Source organism: Plecotus auritus, assembly GCF_963455305.1.
Source record: "Plecotus auritus genome assembly, chromosome: 6".
NCBI lineage: Eukaryota > Metazoa > Chordata > Mammalia > Chiroptera > Vespertilionidae > Plecotus > Plecotus auritus.
In genome coordinates this window covers 124,509,029-124,531,181 of record NC_137773.1, presented here as the reverse complement: position 1 = coordinate 124,531,181, position 22,153 = coordinate 124,509,029, and the positions used below count along the sequence as shown (strand labels likewise).

At 46.1% G+C, this 22,153-nt stretch overlaps 1 protein-coding gene across 22 annotated transcripts in view; it reads right to left on the bottom strand.

Annotated features, from left to right (window-relative positions):
• MAGI1 (membrane associated guanylate kinase, WW and PDZ domain containing 1) overlaps nucleotides 1–22,153 on the bottom strand; it is a 586,630-nt gene that overhangs the window by 67,539 nt on the left and 496,938 nt on the right. For all 22 annotated transcript variants that reach the window (XM_080671483.1, XM_080671498.1, XM_080671499.1 and 19 more), the window contains 5 exons: nucleotides 17,794–17,851; nucleotides 13,519–13,625; nucleotides 11,002–11,094; nucleotides 5,564–5,746; nucleotides 4,058–4,678 (listed from right to left, as the gene is read on the bottom strand). In XM_080671483.1, coding sequence (XP_080527609.1) covers nucleotides 4,058–4,678; nucleotides 5,564–5,746; nucleotides 11,002–11,094; nucleotides 13,519–13,625; nucleotides 17,794–17,851 — 1,062 coding nt within the window. The remainder of the gene's footprint in view (nucleotides 1–4,057; nucleotides 4,679–5,563; nucleotides 5,747–11,001; nucleotides 11,095–13,518; nucleotides 13,626–17,793; nucleotides 17,852–22,153) is intronic.

Sequence of the window (22,153 nt, the reverse complement as noted above, 5' to 3'; positions counted from 1 at the left end):
ACCTAGAGGAATACCATTTCGCACCAATAGAGAAGCTGTTATTGCAGGACTGATTGTATTCAAGACGCACTTTTTACTCAGAACCCTCAGCTTGTATTTCTTCTTTGGAAAACTCTGGATATTGCTTAGTTGTGTTTCCAGTTTGCAAACACTAGGACCTTTGAATAAAGCTTTATCATTTATTTATTAAAGAATCAGTGAAGTGGCCATTTTATGTTCTCATTTAACTGAGCTTCTGTCTTTGTTGTCTCATCAAACCTACTCACAGTTCCACTCCACCATGCAGGACAGATGATGGAAATGCCAGTGCCGATTCAAATAACTAACGTGTGGCAGAAACAGATATATTTATATGCTTTCTATAAAGATTAATAGTAGCTGCTGCTAGCTTGCCAAACTGCACGTGTACAAACTTCCTCTCCCACATGTAAATCAAACACGAGGCATATGGTGTATTGTAAAGAAGTGCTGATGATACAGCGATCTTAAATTACTCAGGTTCCGAATTAAACTATGGAGATGTTGACTAATGTGGCAATATACTCTGGATCTCTCCACATTAATTTCATGTTATAAAATGTAATGGAATTCACAAAAAAGGTCTCAGAAATTAAGAACAGGGAATGCAAACATATTTGAAATCAAGAGGTATATTTCCATAATCAATTATTTGCTAGTGTGTGCACATTCATTACATGATGATACCAGTAACCACTGTCAGTTGGTAGATTGTAATGAGACTCACTTTTTTTGGTCTTCTTAAAAGTGACTCTAATAACAAAGGAAAAATAAACACACTGACAAAAGGAATGAAGGAGCAAATAATGAAGGGGCAAATAAATTAGGTAGGAGAGCAGAGTGGTTTGTGACTGTCGAAGGAGCAGTGGCTGAATCAGAGATGCCCCTGATGAACTAAAGACTACTGGCAAGCTTCCAGCTGCTGACTACCGAAATCAGTGGTTCTGCAAAAACCAGCGCTCCTCAGAAGTAAGGCAGAGGACTAGACCGCAAACTCCTGGGTGAACTTCTCCATCACCTCGTGGGCTGGCACCTCCCACCTGTCAGGGACGTGGTGAAAGTGAGATGAAAGGCGGGTGCCCGCAGGAAAGTGCTTTGTAAATTGCCAGCTTATGTCTAAGTGGCAGGTATTATCATCACCCTCACACTCAAGTCACTTCCTACTACATCTTAGTCACTGTTTAAAAAACAATTATCTATCCTGTCAAGTGATCTAGGTACAAGAGACATCAAAGCTGCATCAGTGGAAACACCGTTTTTAAGAATAAATTCTGCACAGTGGCTTTTGAAACTGTTCAAGAAAGATTGAGCATTTCTATTCACACAAACGGCTGCTCTGAATTTTGGGTTTCCTTCCAACGACACCAATTGTTTGGATCACAGAACGCACAGCGCCACGAGAGCGTGAGAACAGGCGGCCGCAACATACATGCGCACCACTGTTGCAACGGAGCCAAGAGAAAATGAAAAGTCTGGCTCCTCATCTCGGCTCAGAGGGTCAGAATATGTCCTGCATGGAACAAATCACATTGGCAAGGGCCGAGGAAACAACCAGCATCAGGCACCCTGTGTGAGGTGATCCATCACTAGTCACAGGCATAGATTCAGAAACAACATTCCAACATTGTGGAAAATATTTCTCAGGATGAGGTCCTGGGAGTTCCGGTAAGGCACGCAGGCAGGGGAAAGCAGGAAGTCTAACTCCTCAAGACTCAGAAGACTCCAATTCCCTGGGGTCTTTAATCACGCCGTTAAATTGTGGGTCTGCTGAGATATGTGTTTAATACAATTGGTGGAGCTCTTGTTCCTGACAAGAATAAATAATCACATACTCATCCATCCATCTACTCATTCATCCAATACCTATTTACTCATGGATACCTAGCAGGAGCCAGGAATTGTGTTAAATGCTGGCGATATAGATGTTAATATGTAGACACTAGTGACCCGGTGCACAAAATTCGTGCACATTAAAAGGAGATTAGAGAAAATAATTTAATATTGCTATTTGCCCTTTCTCTATAATAGAAGTGTCAGAGATAAAAGAAAATTAGTAAAATGTATATGAAAACCTTCCTCCAGTCAGAGTCTGGGGCTCACCACGGGACCCAGAGTCAAGTCCCCGTCCACCCATGTGCACCTCAAAATTGCGTGAGATCCAGACCTGGCTGCACCCCCGCCTCATTGGGCTAGATCAGCCTTGGGCAAACTACGGATCCGGCTGTTCTATCCGGTTCTCTTGCTCTCCCCTCCGCTCCTTTACTTTGAATTTATATTAGTTCACACAAACACTCCATCCATGCTTTTGTTCCGGCCCTCCGGTCCAGTTTAAGAACCCATTGTGGCCCTCGAGTCAAAAAGTTTGCCAACCCCTGGGCTAGATCCAGACCCAGCCAGTCCCACCCTTGTCAAGCCCTGCCAGGCAGGGGGGCATAACCTCAGGTCCCCTGGACCGGCACCAGGATGGGAGGCGTGGCCTGAGGTGCCCCAGCCCAGACCAGGGCAGGGGGCGTGCCTTGAGGTCCTCCATCAAGCCCCACCAGGTGGGGGACATGGCCTGAGATCCCCTGTCAAGCCCCGCTGGGTGGGGGGGCATGGCCTGAGGTCCCCCATCAAGCCCAGCCAGGCGCGGGGGCGCAGCCTCAGGTCCCCCATCAAGCCCCGCTGGGCAGGGGCGTGGCCTGAGTTTCCCCAACCAGCACTGGGGGTGCACCTTGAGGTCCCCCGTCAAGCCCCGATGGGTGGGGGGCATGGCCTGAGGTCCCCTGTCAAGCCCAGCCAGGTAGGGGGGGCGCAGCCTCAGGTCCCCTGGCCCGATGCTGGGGCGGGGGGCGCGGCCTGAGGTCCCCTGTCAACCCCCGCTGGGCTAGGGGTGTGGTCTGAGGTCCCCCGGCCTGGTGCCGGGGTGGGGGGCGTGGCTTGAAGTCCCCCGTCAAGCCCTACCCGGTGGGGGGCGCAGCCTGAGGTCCCCTGTCAAGCCCCGCCGGGTGAGGGGCATGGCCTCAGGTCCCCTGGCCTGGCACTGGGGTGGGGGGTGCAGCCTGAATTCCTCCAGCCTGACGCCAGGGTGGGGGGTTCGGCCTGAGGTCCCCTGTCAAGCCCTGCCAGGTGGAGGGCGCGGCCTGAGGTCTCCTGTCAAGCCCTGCTGGGTGGGGGACGGGGCCTGAGGTCCCCTGTCAAGCCCCACGGGGGCAAAGGAGGGCATAGCCTCAGGTCCCTGCTGAATGCTTGTTAAGGCTCCTTATGGGAACTTGGCCTCAGCTGTGGGTGCAGCCATCTTTGTGATGGGATGATGGTCAATTAGCATATTCCCTCTTTATTAGATTGGATGGGCCCTGGCTTTATGGATCTTACATTCTAGTAAAAAAGAGAGAGCAGCAAAAAATAAATATACAAATGAACGGGTTGTGATACTCATGATAAAGGCTATGAAGAAATGGGACAGTGCAGTAGAGGTTACATGGAGGTGTTGGAGGGCTACTTTAGATAAGTGACCAGGGAAGCCTTCTCTCAGAAGGAAACCAATGAGACTGAGCCAGCCAGGGGAAGAGGTGGGAATGAGGCATTCCAAGCAGAGGGAACAGGACTGCAAAGGCCCTGGGGCAGGAAGGGCTTGGAGCTAAAGGCACTTCAGAAAAGAAGCCAGGTGGCTCAAGAGCAGTGAGCAGGGGAGAGGAGTGTGAGCTGAGGTCAGGAGAGAGGCCAGGAGCCCCATTTTGCACGCACGCTGTGCAGGCCAGGTTCAGGAGAATTAAAGGAGAAAGGTTTTAAAATCTTAAAGGCACAATCTGACTTACATTGAAGGGTATTGCTCTAGCTGCGTATGTGTAACATATGTGTAAACACAACCTTTATTCTCAAGATGCTAGCATTTGAAGAAATCAGAAAACATTCTGAATGCATTTCTAAACATTTAAATAAAAATAATCTTAGGAAAGCAGACATTTAAAAAGCCCCAAAGAGCCACCCAAAGACCAGTAAGTTAAACAATGGATTATGGGTTAAAAAAAAAATCTAAGAACAAAATAAACCTACATACCTCCTCGTTGCACCAACAAAGTGACCTCACTCCCCTTTGGACATTCGATCAGCATGTCCACGACCTGGTTGTGAGTGAGAGCCTGCACATTCTTCTTGTTCACTTCCACGATGAGGTCCCCTTCCTTCAGGCCGCGGCACCTTGGGCTGTCCACAATCTGTTTCACTCTTTGACCGCCCCCTCCAGGACTGTCTGCGATAGTGAAGCCAAAGCCCATTGGCCCTTTGACTATATGAACAGTTATGAGTTCTGGCTGAGTGGCTATGGAGGAAGCCAAAGAGACAGTGTCATTGGGGTAACTATGGGAACCGTTTGAAGCCACGTCGGCTGGGCTGCTCGGCCTGGCATCCTTCATGCCGTTGACTTTGCCTGTTTTACTGCTGTGACTAGCTGGCGAATCGTAGGTCTCTTGCCCGTTCACGATAATTGGTTCTTTATCCAAAATGGCCACTGAGGTCACTAAACTCGTATTGGGGTCATCTGGGTCAAAAGGCAATGGATAACCTCGGCAGAGTTCAAGGTCCACACTGGCACCAATGGGAATGGACTGGAAGATTTTCACAACTTGCGCATGTGTGTGTCCCAAAACACAGGTGTCGTTCACACTGACAATTACATCTCCTGCAAAAGGTAAGAGTTTGGGAATTAATAAAAACAGTATGCAGAAAATCTACCTCAATATCATATATAATAAAGATGTAATATGCAAATGGTCGTTACACCGTGAAGCGTAACGACCAACCGTGTAACGACTGGACCACGTATAAGCAGGAGGGTGGGGCAGCGAGCTACAAGTGGGCGGTGGAGAGCTACAGGAGGGGGCAGGGCAACAAGCCAAGGGGGGGCGTGGAGGGAGCTACAGGAGGGTGGGACAGCAGGCAGAGAGCTAGGGTGGCAGCGAGCTACTGGCTACAAGCAGGTGGTGGAGAGTTACAGGAGCGGGCAGGGCAGCAAGCTATGAGGGGGTCTGGGGGAGCTACAGGAGGGCGGGGCAGCAGGCAGAGAGCTACTGGAAGGCGGCAGTGAGCTACTGGCGCACGGATTCGTACGCAGGGCTACTAGTTAGGATATAAATGCCTACCAACAGGAAGCTGATCTGAAACTGAATTTGGGGATGGTATTGTAGGACACAAAGGGACTACGTCTATCACTTATTTTAATGGCTAACAAGGCATTCATTCAGCACCCAGCATGGTCCTGGCCCGTGAGAAGATACGGTCACTGAAAGAACATTGGAGCTTTCTTCTAACACAAACCCTCACTGCAGAAATCCAAGCTCAGAGCCCATCTATTCAAACAGACCTACACTCACAAATCACTGCTCTACTCCCCTCAGTGGCACCCTGAGAGCTCCCCGAAGGTGACATGGCCTCACAGGTTTTCATCTCCACCGGGGAATGCATGTACGGAGTGGAGGAGCCGACACAGAGGAGGTGATTAAACCCAGAAACCACGCTGCTGTGTGGTCTTGCGTGGTGCCGGCAGCTCTGGCCACGTGCTGCCCACCTGTCTCCATCTTGCCGTCCAGCGCAGCGGGACCATCCAGGACGAGGCTCTTGATCTGCAGAAACTCGTCAGGTTCGTCCCCTCCGACGACCGTGAAGCCAAAGCCACGGCTGCTTTTCCGCAGCTTCGTGTGAATGAACTTGCCTTTCAGTTCAGAAGGGTTTCGTGTAAAAAAGGGTTTGCCTGGATTAAAAGAAGAAAAGTGAAGGAATGTGAGGAGGAGTGAAAAGGTGAGTAAAATAGGAAATGATACAATTCTAGGTCATCTCCACGCTCCTGTGCGGGGGCATTGGGGGTACACAGGTGTCTTAAGAAAGTCTCTCCCGGCTTGAGGAGGGGCACGTGGCACATGCACACATCAGCATGAATCTCTGAAGGGAACGCAAGAGCAGGGAGAGGGGTCCGCCACCCGACCCAGGTGCAAGGTTGCGGCTCCTGTGGTGTGACAGTGGTCACGCGGCCACGCGGCCCTTCACAGGAGGCGGAGGGACTTTGCTTTCTGTCTTGTGTTTTGTTACGAATAATTTGATAAAAAAGTACCATCACTGATTTCACAATAAAAAGAGTTATAATTTTACTTTGATTTGAATTCTAAATGAAACAGATTTTTCCTGTTAATTGGCATCTTTTCACACTTTGTTAAGTAGCCTGGACATGCCCACTGCTAAAATCCACTGTTTTTTAAAAAAGTTTAGGGGTGGGGGGGTGAGCTCAGTGGCAGAGCACATGGTTTGCATGTATGAGGCCCCAGGGTTGATTCCTGGCATGAATAAATAAATAAAGTTTAGAAGTGGCTTGGAATATTTTTAAAAATGAAACAAAATTTAAAAACCTAAACTAAGCAAAACAGTTACTAAAAGAGCCATTAGCTCCAAATTCAGTTGTCTTATTTAGAATATATAGATATGTAGCTAAATAACTTACAGATATGCTACCTAAGGTTTTATTGAATTTTCTTGATAGCATTCATAAATAACATCTTGTAGAGTTCCCAGAAGTTTTGTGTTTCATTAGTTGGGCATTTCACTGTAGTTTGAAGATTTAGTGGAATTTCTCTGGTTATCCCAAATAGTGGATATAATTCAAGGGTCAGACTCTTCAACTCTCCTAATTCTAATTCCCGTCTCCAGTCCTTGCTACAGCTGCCCCATGTGCCCTATTCCTCTTCTATCAAAAATGTTATTTTAAAAAAACCAAAACCCAAACCGCAACAGGGGGAAATGTCTCCCTACACCGGCACAAGAGAGCCTGGCGCCTGGAAGTTTTGGTTAGTTTTGGTTAGCTATATCGAAAAGGCCTTTTTCAAAAGGTCTCTGTACATACATACAATTCATAACTGCATATTTCAAAAGTTTCTGGCTCTGAAAAAGGCTCTTTCAAACTGCCTAGAGTCATAGGAGTGCTCATCAATCTCCTCTCTGGAGCTGTTCCTGGCTGGCTGGGAGCAGACAAGCTGGCTCTGTCACCACGGCTAAAGGAAGTGAAGGTACAGCAGGACTCCCTATAGCAGGACTCCTCATGTAAGATCGCCTGCCAGGCCCCAGGAGGAGGGTGTCCATGCAGTCAGGGAGACAGCTGCCATGGCAATCATCAGCTGGGAGCTGAGGACAAGGGAGACATGCCCTGGTGAACAGCTGGCACCCTGGAGGCAGAGGCAGAGGCTGCTAGGGAGCTCAGAGCCCTTAAAGCAGCGGTTTTCAACCTGTGGGTCGCGACTCCTTTGGGGGTTGAACAACCCTTTCACAGGAGTCGCCTAAAACATCCTGCATATCAGATATTTACATTACGATTCATAACAGTAGCAAAATTACAGTTATGAAGTAGCAACGAAAATTATTTTATGGTTGGGGGTCACGGTCACCACAACATGAGGAACTGTATTAAAGGGTCGCGGCATTAGGAAGGTTGAGAACCACTGCAAAGCTTAAAGGGAACGCCCTGCAGGGACCCCAGGGGCGCCACCTCCTCAGTGAGGCTTCCTGACCATCTTAGGAGAAACGGCAGGACCTCCTCCAACATTCCCAACCCCTTCCCAACTTCATTTTTTTTTGTTATTCCTCACCAGAGGCTATATTTCTCCATTAATTTTCAGAGAGAGTGGAAGGGAGGGGGAGAGACAGAGAGAAACATCAATGTGAGAGACACATTGACTGGTTGCCTCCTGCGCATGCCTGGCAGGACTGAGGATTGAGCCTGCAATGGAGGTATGTGCCCTTGACCAGAATCAAACCCAACACCCTTCAGTCTGCAGGCCAACGCTCTAACCTCTGAGCAAAACGGGCCAGCACTGCCCAACAGTCTCCCTCTCACTACTAACCTGGTGCTTTGGCTCACCGTTCCCAACCCACACGAGGGGCAGCGCACACGCACATACACAGCCACCAGGCAGCTGTGAGCTCTGTGCGCCTGTTTGTATACCCAGTGTGTAGCACACTGCCCCTTTCATTTACATGCTCCAAAAACACATGCTCAGCGAGTGAGTGAATGAATGAACAGCTCAAAGAAATGAGATTTAACTGTCTTTCAGAAGGCTGAAGGCGGTCCCAGCGGGTGTTCAAGCTTTTTACCCTTATTATAGGTGCAGTTACAAATGTGAACCTGTGTTAGTTTATCTGAATGAGTTTTTTAAGCTATCAGCATATTTTGAGCTTAAAATATACTGAACGTAATGCAGCATGAGCAGAGCACTGCTGTCCTTTTCCAAGGCGTACCTAAGAAGGCAGACCAGAGGGCTTCACATTCACCCCCTTTTATTGTGTTTGTATGGGATGGTCATCTGTTAGTGGGGCTTTGGGAAGAAATGCCTTTCTACCCACGGCTGTGGGTCTGGGTCTCGCTGCTCAGCCCCGTGCACAAGCCACTCTCTACCCACGGCTGTGGGTCTGGGGCTCTGCTCAGCCCGTGCACACCCCACTCTCTACCCACGGCTGTGGGTCTGGGCTCTGCTCAGCCCCGTGCACACCCCACTCTCTACCCACAGCTGTGGGTCTGGGCTCTGCTCAGCCCGTGCACACCCCACTCTCTACCCACGGCTGTGGGTCTGGGGCTCTGCTCAGCCCGTGCACACCCCACTCTCTACCCACGGCTGTGGGTCTGGGGCTCTGCTCAGCCCGTGCACACGCCACTCTCTACCCACGGCTGTGGGTCTGGGCTCTGCTCAGCCCCGTGCACACCCCACTCTCTACCCACAGCTGTGGGTCTGGGCTCTGCTCAGCCCGTGCACACACCACTTTCTCAGAGAGCCTTGTCTCCCGACTGGTGTTAGTGGTGCTGTCTGTGGTGGAAGGGCATCACCTGGGTAGCTTTGGGAAGCGACTAAGTTTAGGGCCTGCCCTAGACTCACTGAACCTGGACCTTCTGGGTCTTGACCCCAAATCTACTTCTGAACAACCCTGAGGTGCTTGCTTCCCTGTCAGATCGGTACTGCTCTGGGCACTACTGTGTAAAGGCATAGACCACTGCTCCCCACACACCTTCTGCGATGAGGGTGTAACTGGAGGCAGGCTCAGCACGGAGGCCGAGAAGCAGAAGGGCGGCAGGAATCATGAGGTCCCCATGGAGAGTGCAGTGAGCTCTCCCAAATCCCAAACCAATGTGGGGGCCAGAGACTCAAAGAAGAAAAGAAATGGAAAAGAGGCCTAGAAACGAGAAGGAAGCTCCTAGCACAGATCGATACCTATGGACCCGCATCAGCAGGGCACTAAGGTTTTGGCACCAGCACCTGACCCGTTCAAGTGTTCATTGGCTTCATCTCTAAGACAATTCTGTAAGGAAGCTCTGCTGCTTATTGTGCATGCATACTATATGTGCATGCATGTATGTATGTTTACACATATGTATATTCTTTCACTCCACAATATATTTTAGCAGATGCTAGATACCCAAGGAATGCTGCCTGGTTTGGGGGTCCCTACAGCGAGGAGCCTCCTGCTTCTGCGATTTAAAGTCTAAAGGGGAAACAACCATTAGGTAGCTGAACACACAGAAACACTAATTATAACTGTTAGGTTCTAAAAATGAGAAGCATAAGATGGAAAGAGTGAATGTAACAGGGGAATCTAGCCATAGCCTGAGATGAGTAGAAGTTAACAAAGCAAACACTGGCAGGAAAAGACCGCTGCAGAGGGAACAGCATATGCAAAGGCCAATTTGACATGGTCCGAGTTTCGCTGGTTTAAGGAACAGAAAGAGGTTCAAGATACGTAAAAGTTAGGGTAGCTGACTTACCAGGAGAGGGGAAATATGATGACATGAGGCTGCTGAAGGAATATTATATTTAAAAAATATGAAGGAGGCACAAGCGTGTTGATTTTAATTAATGCTATTATCTACTTGCTATCTTTATTAAAGCCATTATCATCCTAAAAAGTAAACCCAAGGCAGCAGACATTATTTTACATAAATTGATATTAATACTAATCTCATGACAATATCAGCTATCAGGAAAACAATTTTTTTGTTATGAAAATTATAATGGAGGAATCAAAATTATAGAAAATAATTATTCTACTTATTTATTTACAGCTCTTAAAATGGAGAGAACAAATTTTATAGTCTTTTTAATAGTTCTGTACCACAAACATTCCCCAACTCTACCAAATATGATGCTTGTCTTATTTTTCTTATTTAAAAGAAAAAAAACTAAAGAAACAAACAAACCCGAAAACCTTTTCTATCATTTAAGGGTTATGAGGCCTGAAGTAGCAAGATTCTGGAGTTTTCAATTTTCAGAAGTGAACCTCTCCAGGGGGCTCAAACTTTCTGCGAATGCAAACAAGTGAGACCGAACGAAATGATGTAAAATGTGGGTAAATGCCAAAACTGCAGCCAGAATCAGAGACGAGAATTTAAAACAACATGTCCCACCATTTTACAGTTGCAGAAAAATTTTAGTTAAAACCAAATACAGCTGACCAGAATCTTGAAATATCTAATGCTTAGTTTTCAAGTTATGTAACACAATTGCTAAATATCTGTGGTCTCTAAATCCCAGTGGTTCATGACCCTGGAATGCTTTTGTCCCCTCCCCCCGCCCCAGCAGGGACACCTTTGGTTGCCACAACAGGAGGCTGCTACTGGCAGCTAGTGGGTGAGGCCAGGGAAGCTGTTCACACCCTACCATGCACAGGACGGCCCACCGCACAGAGGTATCTGCCCCCAATGGCACCTGTGCTGAGGCTGAGGAAACCTGGTTTAAATGATCCTTGATGACAAGTAGTGGTCATTTTCAGAACATTACAAAGAGCTGAAGGAATTCACACAAAAATGCTTTTAATATTTTTGACACTTCTGATCATTGATACATTTAGAATTTTAATCTTTATGATTTTTACTATTAAAGGAATGAGTTGGGAGTTAAAAGATTCCACTACTTAACATACCTTTTAAAAAATCAGGTTTTTGAGCTAAAACAATGGTGCAATGATATAAAGCCTTACCCTGAAGGGGAGTGTCTCTGGCCGGCTCCTGGTTGTTTGGGGGGTGGCTGGGAATAGCAGGAGGCACGAGCGATGACCGGTCTTCTGTCCATTCTGCAAGAAAGGGAATCCATTGCTCACTTAGGACTCACCTTCTTCTTAATATAAAGCTGCCCAAACCAGTAAAACCAGGGGCCAAGACTTAAAAAAGAAAAGGTATTTGATCCCACTCTCTATTAATAATACCAAGATACCTCTCCTCTCTGTCTCTCTCTTTCCTAAGACCTTTGGGGACAGAAATACTGTGGTATAACCAATAAATCCCCAGTTCTCTCTGGCTGTAGAGTCCAAAGGGAGACCAAGCAAAACACATCAGGAAAGACACAAAACAAAGTGAACTCAGCCAGCCCAATGTGACAGAGACATGGGTGGACTGCTAAGCCAGCTTGTCTCAGGGAGGGAAGGAGTGGCAGCAGTTGACTGAGGTGCTGTCGCTTGTCATCTCTGAACTCGAAATACTCCTGGGTCCTAACTATAGTCCTATTGCCCCTGGAGGCCCAGAGATAACTCAGTGAGTGTTCCTTGACATTTGCCTAGAGCAGTGGTCAGCAAACTGCGGCTCGCGAACCGCGGTTTGCTGCTCTGTTGACTAATGAGTTTGCCGACCACTGGATAGGGGCTTAATCACAAGGAACAACAACAGCCTGTAATTATTGGAATAGAGAGTCTAGGTCAGTGGTCGGCAAACTCATTAGTCAACAGAGCAGCAAACCGCGGCTCACGAGCTGCAGTTTGCCGACCACTGGCCTAGAGTCCTTCCAGCTCGGCTCACACACTCAAGTGTACACTCCCATTCCCCAAACTCCACCAACACTTCCAAGCTTCACCCGCTCAGGGAAAATGTTCAAAAAGATTATTTTAAAATGGGAAAGAAACTGAGGTAGAAAGGAGAACTTTTTAGTAGGCGATCTCTCTCTCTCTCTCTCCCTCTCTCTCTCATACAGTCTATGGAAGTGGTTAGCAAATTATGGCCAAAAGGCAAAATTGGGCCCAGTGCCTGTTTTTATACAACTTGCGAGTCAACAATGGCTTTTACAGATTTAAATGGTTGAAACAAACTCCTTCAATAAATGCCAAGTTAGGCCCTGTTTTCATTTATATTTTATGGAGAAGAGATTTCATGACATGAAAACCACCTGACGTTTAAATTTCAGCCCACCTGTGATGCTGCATTGGAACAAGCACGCCCACTTGCTCACACATGTGGTTACCTGTTTCACAAACTCCAGACAGTGTGTGTGGTTGCAGTAGAGACTGCATGAACCAGAGCCCATGACATTTACCATATGCCCATTTTCAGAAAAAGTTTGCCAGTTTCCACTCTATGATCTAATTTACTACATACAGTGTTATAATAAGAGAAGTGTTATATTTGACATTCATTTATTTGATATTCACATTTTACAATGAGGGTGTATTAAAGTCTATTATTTTAAGAGTCTAATGAAAAACTGGGAAAAGCCTAAGCATCTATTAATAAGCAGGTGACTAAATGAAATAAAATAGAATATAAAATATTTATAAAATAGAATATAAAAATTACAAGGTAAATCTCTATTAACCAGCTTTGAAACATGCACAAGGAATATATTTAAGCCCGGCCAGTATGGCTAGGTGATTGAGTGTTGACTTATGAACCAGGAGGTCACGGTTCGATTCCTGGTCAGGGCACATGCCCAGTTTGCAGGCTCAATCCCTAGAAGTGGGTGTGCAGGAGGCAGTTGATCAATGATTCTCTCTCATCATTGATGTCTCTCTCTCTCTCTCTCCCATCCTCTCTAAAATCAATAAAAAATATATTAAATTTAAACATATATGTAAGCTATAATCTGTGTTAAAATATGCATATTTGTACATCCCTAATAAACTTCTGTGCAGCACTTATTGCTGAGAATGGGTTAGGAGTAGCAGGGGAGAATTTAATGCTCCACACTGCTGAATTGTTCATAATCTTCCAAAGAGCATGAATTGACTTGTAATTTTAAAAAGCTCTCAAGCCCTAGCTGACTTGGCTCAGTGGATAGAACATCAGCCTGCAGACTGAAGCGTCCTGGGTTTGATTCCAGTCAAGTGCACATGCCCAGGTTGTGGGCTCCATTCCCAGTAGGGGGTGTGCAGGAGGCAGCCAACCAATGATTCTCTGTCATGATTGATGCTTCTCTCTCCCCCTCTTCCTTCCTCTCTGAAATAAAAATAAATAAATAAATAAATAAATAAATAAATAAATAAATAAATAACTCTCAAATCCTCAGCTCCAGTCTAAGGACAGCTCCTTTCTAAATTAAGTGCAATCGATGCCTTGGAATCGGGCCCCCCTCCTGGGGTCCAGGGCAGGGAACTCTGGCAGCTCGGTATTGGTCTCAGGACATCAAGTCCTCAGGCTGCAGGACTTGGTCACCAGGCCAGTCCTGACCACACGGGGGTGTCAGCGCCCAGGCTCTGCCCTGAGCTCCTGGACCACACACAGAGAAAGCCAACCTTCCGATGGCGGCTGCGACTGCGGCTGTGGCGGCGGCTGTTCCAGCTGCTTCTTCCGTTTGGCTTCTAGAACTGGGTTCTCATACTGTGTCTTCCTGTTGATGTGGCTGGAGCAGAAGCAGAGAGCACCCAGTTAGGAAACATTTCATCTCCTAAGTCCAATGCCCATCGGGCCAAGTCCTGTGATTAGAACTGAGCAGAGCAGGTGCCTGAGGCGCTGAGCATCTCATGTCACGTGCAAGTAGGAGGAGGAAGGAAATGGGCTCCATGCTGACTGCTTGTATGTATCCCGCATCGTGTTGTGTGATTTACATGCATTGTATTTTACAATCTTCAATAAATGCCAGGAATTAGGCCCTGTTTTCATTTATATTTAAAACAGTGAATTTCTGAGCAGTTAAGCAACAACTCGCCTAACATAACATAGATAGTGAAGAAGCTGCTTCCAAACCCCAGACTCTCAAGTGTTCTAGGAATCACCTGCCAGATGAATTGCTTTAATTCAACAAGAAACAGATTACAGACGTATTAAAAAATGAGATTAAAATGGAGGTGTGGCAATGTCTATCCTATCTTCCTATCTAATAAAAGAGTAATATGCAAATTGACCATCACTCCAACACACAAGATGGCTGCCTCCATGTGGTCAAAGATCCTGCCCCCATGTGGACACAAGATGGCCACCACAAGATGGCCAGCAAGGGAGGGCAGTTGGGAGGGACCAGGCCTGCAAGAGAGGGCAGTTGGGGGCGATCAAGCCTGCAGGGGAGGGCAGTTAGGGGCAAATAGGCTGGCAGGTGAGCAGTTAGGCATCGATCAGGCTGGCAGGGGAGTGGTCAGGGGGTGATCAGGCTGGCAGGCAGAAGCGGTTAGGGGCAATCAGGCAGGCAGGCAGGCGAGCAGTTGGGAGCCAGCAGTCCTGGATTGTGAGAGGGATGTCCGACTGCCCATTTAGGCCTGATCCCTAAATGGGCAGTCGGACATCCCTCGAGGGGGGGTCCCAGATTGGAGAGGATGCAGGCTGGGTTGAGGGACAACCCACCCACCATGCACGAATTTCGTGCACCGGGCCTCTAGTAACATATAATGCCAGAACTGCCATGTGGCTGTCCATGATTGAGTTTACCGCAATGATAAAGTTAAAAGGATTCTACCAACATCTGTCAACTATTTGAAACAACAGACATGGAGTCAGGATTAAAAGTATAGGCTAAAATGCGTAAGTCAGAGAGACTCCAAAGGCAGCTAACATAAGCCAATGGGATGTGTTCAAAGTGACAAAGACCCAGATGGTCCCAAAACTAATAAGGCCATGACAAGACACACACACATACACACGTACATATACATACATACATATGAATACACCGTTTTTTTTTTTTGCCATGGTCTTATTTAATATCTGCCTATGTACATACACACATGTTCTATAAATACACAGAAGCATAAACATATTCAGATTTTTCTTTCTTCATCAAAATCACACTTCACTAGAAGTTTGGGAACATATTGATCATATGATTATTTAGAATCAAAATTCTTTTTAAAGCCAGGATTTCTTTTTCAAAGGCAGGCTTATCAAATAGGGTGGATAGACTAACTGCCCTTAATTTTTATTGTAGGACTGGTTGTTTATTTTCTAATCCCTGTAGGCAATTTCATGCTAAGATAGAGTCTAACATTAATGGGCACTGGATTTGAGATGACACAAGGAGGAAAAATGCACAGTAAGAAAACAAACTGCTGCTGAACCACGCCTCTGCATCAAAGCTGTGTACCTGTTCCTTTTAATACACAAGCTCGTTGAGGGAGAACTCAAAACGAGCCCACATAAGCAATCCTCCACTGCACATGTGCGAGAAAGACGATCTGCCGGGCACACAAAGGAATTTTGTTTTATGAAGGTCAGAGATTTTCCTTTCTGATGCCCCAAGTCACCAATCCTCTTGTTAGGAAAAGAGGTGGCGACAGGAGTAAGGCCCAAGGACACTGCTCTACTGAACTCAGGATTTTTCACAATAAGATGCCACGCAGTTTATGACTTGGCATAGTTGCCTCATGTTCTTATCACCAGGTTTTATACAAATGACCCTCTTAGTGGCAGCAGGAGAGACAGAGCTTGCCAGGTGCCCTGGTAGAGGCAGGAAGGATTATGACAGAATATTCATATGGTGTTTGTTTCTTTCAAAGGATCTTTTATTAGTTATCTCTTGTCTTTCCAGAGAAAATGACATAAAGTATATTTATTCTATGTTTAATCACTTGGGTTTCTTTTACTTTCTTGGATGTCATCCTACTAGCTGATGGGTTTGATGGGAAGGCGAGTGCATGCCCACTGCTAGAGAATGGCGCACAGTAAAGAGGTCACGGTGAGGGAGACTCTTAGAAACGAAAACCAGGAGCCACGTGTATGGTCCTTAGGCTAGGTAGAGGCACAGAGGCACCAGGATCTTGTAGGTTAGGCTAGTTCTCAATTCCCTTCTTAATCTTGGCAACATTTCCTACATTATTAAGACTTGGCTGACCCTTTTCGAAAGTCTGAATGAATTAGCAAGTAATTACTGCGCAGTTCAGACTTGGGCAGGGCAAAAAGTAGGCAAACAGGTCCTCCTCCTGAAGAAGGCCCTCCTTACTTGGTCTAGTGAATGGTTGCTTGTCTGAGATTCATTCATTCATTCATTCATTCATTCATTCATTCAAGTAATACTAAGTGCTTACCCTACACCAGGACTGCCAGACCTTGGCAGTGTAGTGGCAAACAAAAGACACAGTGTTGTTGGCCCTCATGATTTTTATAATATAACTAGTGGCCCGGTGCATAAAATTCATACACAGGGGTGTTCCTCAGCCCGGCCTAAACCCTTTCCAATCTTGGACCCCTTGAAGGATGTCCTACTGCCGGTTTACAGGGATCGGGCCTAAACCGGCAGTCAGACATCCCTCTCACAATCTGGGACTGCTGGCTCCAGCTGCTCACCTGCCTGCCTGCCTGCCTGATTGCCCCTAACCACTCTGCCTGCCGGCCTGCTCGCCCCTAACTGCCCCCCCGCGCCAGCCTGATCACCTCCAACTGCTCCCCATGCCAGCCTACTCACCCCCAACTGCCCTCCTGCTGGCCTGCTCACTCCAAACTACCCCCCCCCCACTGTCCTGATCACCTCCAACTGACCTCCACTGATGGCCTGCCCACCCCCAACTGGCCCCCTGCTGGTCTGCTTACCCCCAATGGCCCCACCCTCCACCAGCCTGATCACCCACAATTGCCGTCCCATCCTGGCCTGATCACCCCCCGGCGACCCAAGCTCCAGCCCCTCCTTTTTTTCTTTCTTTTTTTTTTTCAGCGCCTCCTTGAGCGGAGGCCAGGGCTGGCTGGAAACAAGTATCTGGGATTTATTTATCTTCTATAATTGAAACTTTGTAGCCTTGAGCAGAGGCCAGGGCCGGCGGGAAGCTTGGCTTCCTCCATCGCTGGGGGCAACCCAAGCCTCCTGCTGCTCCAGGTCCACGGCTGCCACCATCTTGGTTGGGTTAATTTGCATACTCGCTCCTGATTGGCTGGTGGGCATGGCTTGTGGGCATAGTGGAAGTACGGTCAATTTGCATGTTTCTCTTTCATTAGTGTAGACTAGAGGCCTAGTGCAGGGAATTCGTGCACAGGGGAGGGGTCGCCTCAGCCCAGCCTGCACCCTCTCCAATTCGGGACCCCTCAGGGGATGTCCGACTGCCGGTTTAGGCCTGATCGCCCCTAACTGCCTCCCCCTGCTGGCCTGGTCGCCCCCAACTGCCCCCCCTGCTGACCTGGTTGCCCTCAACCAGCCCCCCCCCCCGCTGACCTGGTCACCCCTAACTGCCCCCTCCCCGCCGGCCTGGTCATCCCTTACTGCCCCCCACAGCCGGCCTGGTTGCCCCCAACTGTCTCCCTCTGCTGGCCTGGTCACCCCACGCAGCCTGCTGCTCAGTCGTTTGATTGTCCCTCACTAATCCCCCCTGCCAGCCTTGTCGCCCCCACATAGCCTGCTGGTTGTTACTGTTACTGTGAGGGCATCCCAGACAATTTGCATATTCCTCTATTATTATTATAGATTATTATTATAGATTTGTTGTCTTCAGATTTGCTGAATATTTACTCATTCATTAAAATAGACATATATTTTCACTATAAAATTATGTTATCATTATTTAGTTTATACCATATAATGATGGCAAACTCTGTTCAGCATAAGTGTACGTGATGACAGAGGGTACAAGCTACAGTGTGGATTAGTGGACACTTACTCTACATAGTAGATACCATAGACAGGGTCTTCAATCTTTTCCCAACCGGCAGGCAGTTCTGAAAAATAAAAGAACATTTAGAGAGAGAAGAGCACATTCTTAAAGAGCCTAGGGATTTTCAACAAGTTAGGCAAAAAGAAGTTCATAAAAATGCCTTAAGGCCAATTAAAACTGTGTATCCTAAAAGAAAAGCCAGTATTATTTTTATTTTATCAGTGTATTTTTTCTACATGAAGAATAATTATTTACTGATATTTTGCACTAGCAAATGAAACGTAATAAAATGCAGTCCCGGGTGCCTTCATTCTAAACCAACTATTAAATTAGGCTTTAATAAAAATGTAGTTAAAATTTGCCCAATTCCTATCTTAAATATTTACAATTTTCTCATTTTATTTCTAGACTACCTTATACAAAAGCGAAATTAGATAAAAATGTGTTACTTTTCATGCTCTTTTCATTGTGCTGTTTTTCACTTCCTGGAATAAGGTAAGATGTACATCTTGTTTTCTCCTTGTTCCTAATAAAAAGGCTACCAAATAAACATGCCCACAGTGAGTTGTGTTTCTGAAATGCATGCGCCCATCCCTCACCACTCTACCTGAACCAGCCTGTCTTCACCAGTAGTTTGCCTACAAAAGCAGGAACATGGGTCTCACTAGCCTACATTTCCTTCAAATGTGGTGGTAAATGGCATTGGGGGGTCCACGCACAGGGGCGGGCAAAAGTAGGCTTACAGGTTGTCCGCATGGAAAAGGTCATGCAGGTTATGGCTTTATTAAGTCAAAAGAATGTCACGTGCAGCTGGGAACCCACTTTGCCCATCCCTGTGTGTGTGCCTTTCGGAAAATTCAACTGTGCTCTACTGGACTTGACTTTGTAAGGTTTCATATCAAAGGCTGCCCCTTTATTAACGAGGCCACAACGAGTGCTGTTACAACAATCTAGTGCGAGAAAGCCCACTGCACCAGATAAGCTGACGTGGTGACAAAAGCAATTAGGTTGTGTTTTGTGTCAATAAACAAAGTCTAGGCAGAGAACAATTACTTGACTTAATTTGAAAGCCACCCAATACATACATGGGTACATAGCAGAGGCAAGGTTGTATAATACAGGGCTTCAAAGTGAGTCATCATTCCTAGAAGTAGCCATTAAATAAACCAACTTAAATGGAATTTACAAACACTGAAAATATATTGAAATGCTAGATTTTTTAAAATTCATGGAATCACGTGACCATTACTTTTAAATAGTGACCGTTTCATCAGGGCTTACATCTGCCACCAACGGTTCCATGCTGAAGTGCACTCAAACACACAAGTTAATTGCTTCAAGTTCACGTTTTCCTCAAATTTGGCTGCACATCAAGACACATTAATTTCATGGTTTTTGTTCCACAGTATGTTTGCAAACAAAAAGACAAGGTTCCCCCCTCCCCGCCCCCTTTCTTCTAATTTAAAAACACACACACTGAGCAGGTTTTAAAGAAGTCTTTGAATTCCTTTAAAAAATTCAAAGATGTAAGCTACTAAAAGGCTAGACAGGTCCAATTTGCAGATGTTGATAAAACTTGGCATTTTTTATATGCAGAGTCTTATGGACTAATGCAAATCACATGCTGGGGAAATGGTTTCCCCTTACAAAACTGGAAATTACCATTTAAATTAAAAAGAACCAGGAAGATATTTCCAAGGAGTTGGGAAATCAAAGATTAAAAAAATGCAAATTGGTGCACAGTCCTGTATTTGTTCAGGCATGGGGCAGGGGAACTGGTGAGTGGGAGAGGGCCGCATTATGTTTAATGAGCCAAATTTCTTTTCAGAATCTGCAACCTTAAATATTTGGCCCTATTATCTTCAGATAAAATAGGGAAAACATTAAGAATTCAATTCATCACATCATTAATTTCTCAAACATTTAGTGACTGCCTGCTGTCTGCCTGAGAGTGAGCTAGGCACCCGGACACAGGTCACTACGAGTGCCCCATCTGAGCGGACAGTTCAAACACTGCTGATAAGTGCTCTGCTGGGGGTCGGAGTGTTCGAGGAAAGGGCCACTCTGCCTGCCTAGCTATCCAGTCAACAGAGAATGAGGTCGCTCAACTAGGATTTCTGGACATTTGCAAATCTAGACACAGCTTCTGGGACAGATCAGCAAACTCTAAAAATGTTCTAGTTTTTCAAGTAAAATTCATTTAAAATAGAAAAGATAGATTTTGAGTCCTCACTTCCAAAGTGATTAGTTTAATAATAGGAATTAGTCCCCCCTACTGCTTAAAGTAGAAATGGGTCATCGATTTATAAAAGGAAGATGTTTGTCCTCAAATTTGCCAATTTGGTTCTAAAAAACTGAAAATAGCATAAAATATTGAAGTTCAGAAAAAAATGGCATCACCTGACCAGACTGCACAGCATGCACCGAGATTTCAGGCACCAGGACCCACTGGGGCTGCCCAGCCCTGGATGAACCGGGCTCCCCCGTGGAGAGCTGGACCTGGTCTAGTTATTCAACATGCTGGGAGCAGGTCTTTCTCCTGGATTGACCTCAAAGGCCACGGCAGATTAAATGAGGGTGTTTGTAAAATCACTTTGCGCAGCACCGGCTGGCACACGAGGAATGGACAGCTTTGTATGGCCGGCCTGCTTGCTTGTTGCTCCGCCTCTGAAAACCTCACATTGTACTAATTGCCACCACAGAAGCAAATACGGAGCAGTCGAATGTTCTAAGCTCTTCACTAAGGGATTTGTCAGCACACAGACAGAAAGTCATGTTCATACTCAGAGATACATTCCAAAGCTGTGACTTAGTTTGGGTTGGAGGAGACCTCCTCTTTACTCTCCTAATTGCTTTCAGCACGTGAATACCCTGTGATCCCAAAAGGTTTACAAGTGCTTTTCAATTTTGGGGAGATGTTATCCCAGAGGATGTGCCCCATTCTGCAAAACCAAACGTGCATAATGAAGCTAATGACCCGATCACACAACACAGTTCAGATATGACAACTCTATCATCAAAGGATCTGTGTCCAACCCATGCCAGCAACCCCTGCCCCAGAGGCAGATTTCAGAGCGGGTGTCCTAGTCTCATCTGGAATTGCATTGTTCACCGGAAACCTGACAGTTGCTATTGTTTAAGATTAGGTCCCTCTTGTTTAAAAAATGGTCAATGGCTTGTCAATAGAATCTGGAGTGAATGCAAAGAAAACAGTGTGTGTATATGTGTGTGTGTGTGTGTGTGTGTACATGGATGTACACCACTCTTTGCAGTGAACACATATAGGCAAAAATCAGGAGCTCCATTCCCATAACACCTTCAAAGACACATTTGGGCCATTTCTACAGTACACATGTTCCATATTAAAGGCAAAAAGTACCATAAGGAAGTGCTGAAAAGTCCCTAAGAGGAACTTAGGTAATAAATAATAAAACTGGCAAAAACAATATGAGCTGATCCCAGGGACAAACATTAAGTAAGATACATTCTCATTAAGTCTCCCCAGCAAGCACCCGGGTGTGCCTCTGTCAGCCCCTGCACAGAAGGAAAGGGAAGCTGAGAGAAGGCGAATGACTTGCCCGAGGTCATAACACCAGTAAGTGGGCAATTAGAGGTCAGACAGCCTGATCTAACCTGAGACAGTTCCTCCACTTCCAAACCACCGCCCAGGACTGTGGCCAGGACTGTGGCCAGGACCATAAGAAGGGACACTATGCAGCCACTAAAACTTCTTTGTTAGAGTCTGTGGCCGGACAGGGAAATTCCCACCCTGTTACAGTTACGTGGGAAAAAAATACCTCTTTCCTAAAAATGTCCATGTTTGAACTTGCATAGAAGCAAATCAATGTGTGCCCTGCACTCGGCCGTATCATGTCCACCAGCTATGCACAGACAGTGGCCACTCACACCTATTAGCTGGGCAGCAAGAGTAGTTGGCATTGGTTCAACAAGTGATTAGGGCACTCATTTTATGTCCAGAAAACCTAGTTCTGCCTCTTTCAATTACTTTATCTAACATCACGGGACTGATAAATTAAAAAAAAAATTAGTTTTTAAAATTGTTCTATTACACAGGTAGAATCTCAAATTATTCCTACCACCATGACCACAAAAGAAACGTATTAATCATGTTTAAAATAGATCTATAAATGATTATCGACCATCACTGGCATATCCATCAGTTAGGAGAGGATATGTCCAAACATTAAGAAAAACAGAGCTAAATTCTAGTATATTGTAACTCCAGTCGTTATCTATCACACAAAATCAAATAAAAAATAATATTCTGTATGAAATATTCATTATTTTCAGTTAAGGCAATCTTTAAATGCTAGGCTGGTTCAATGATCTCAGTACAGTTCCTTTC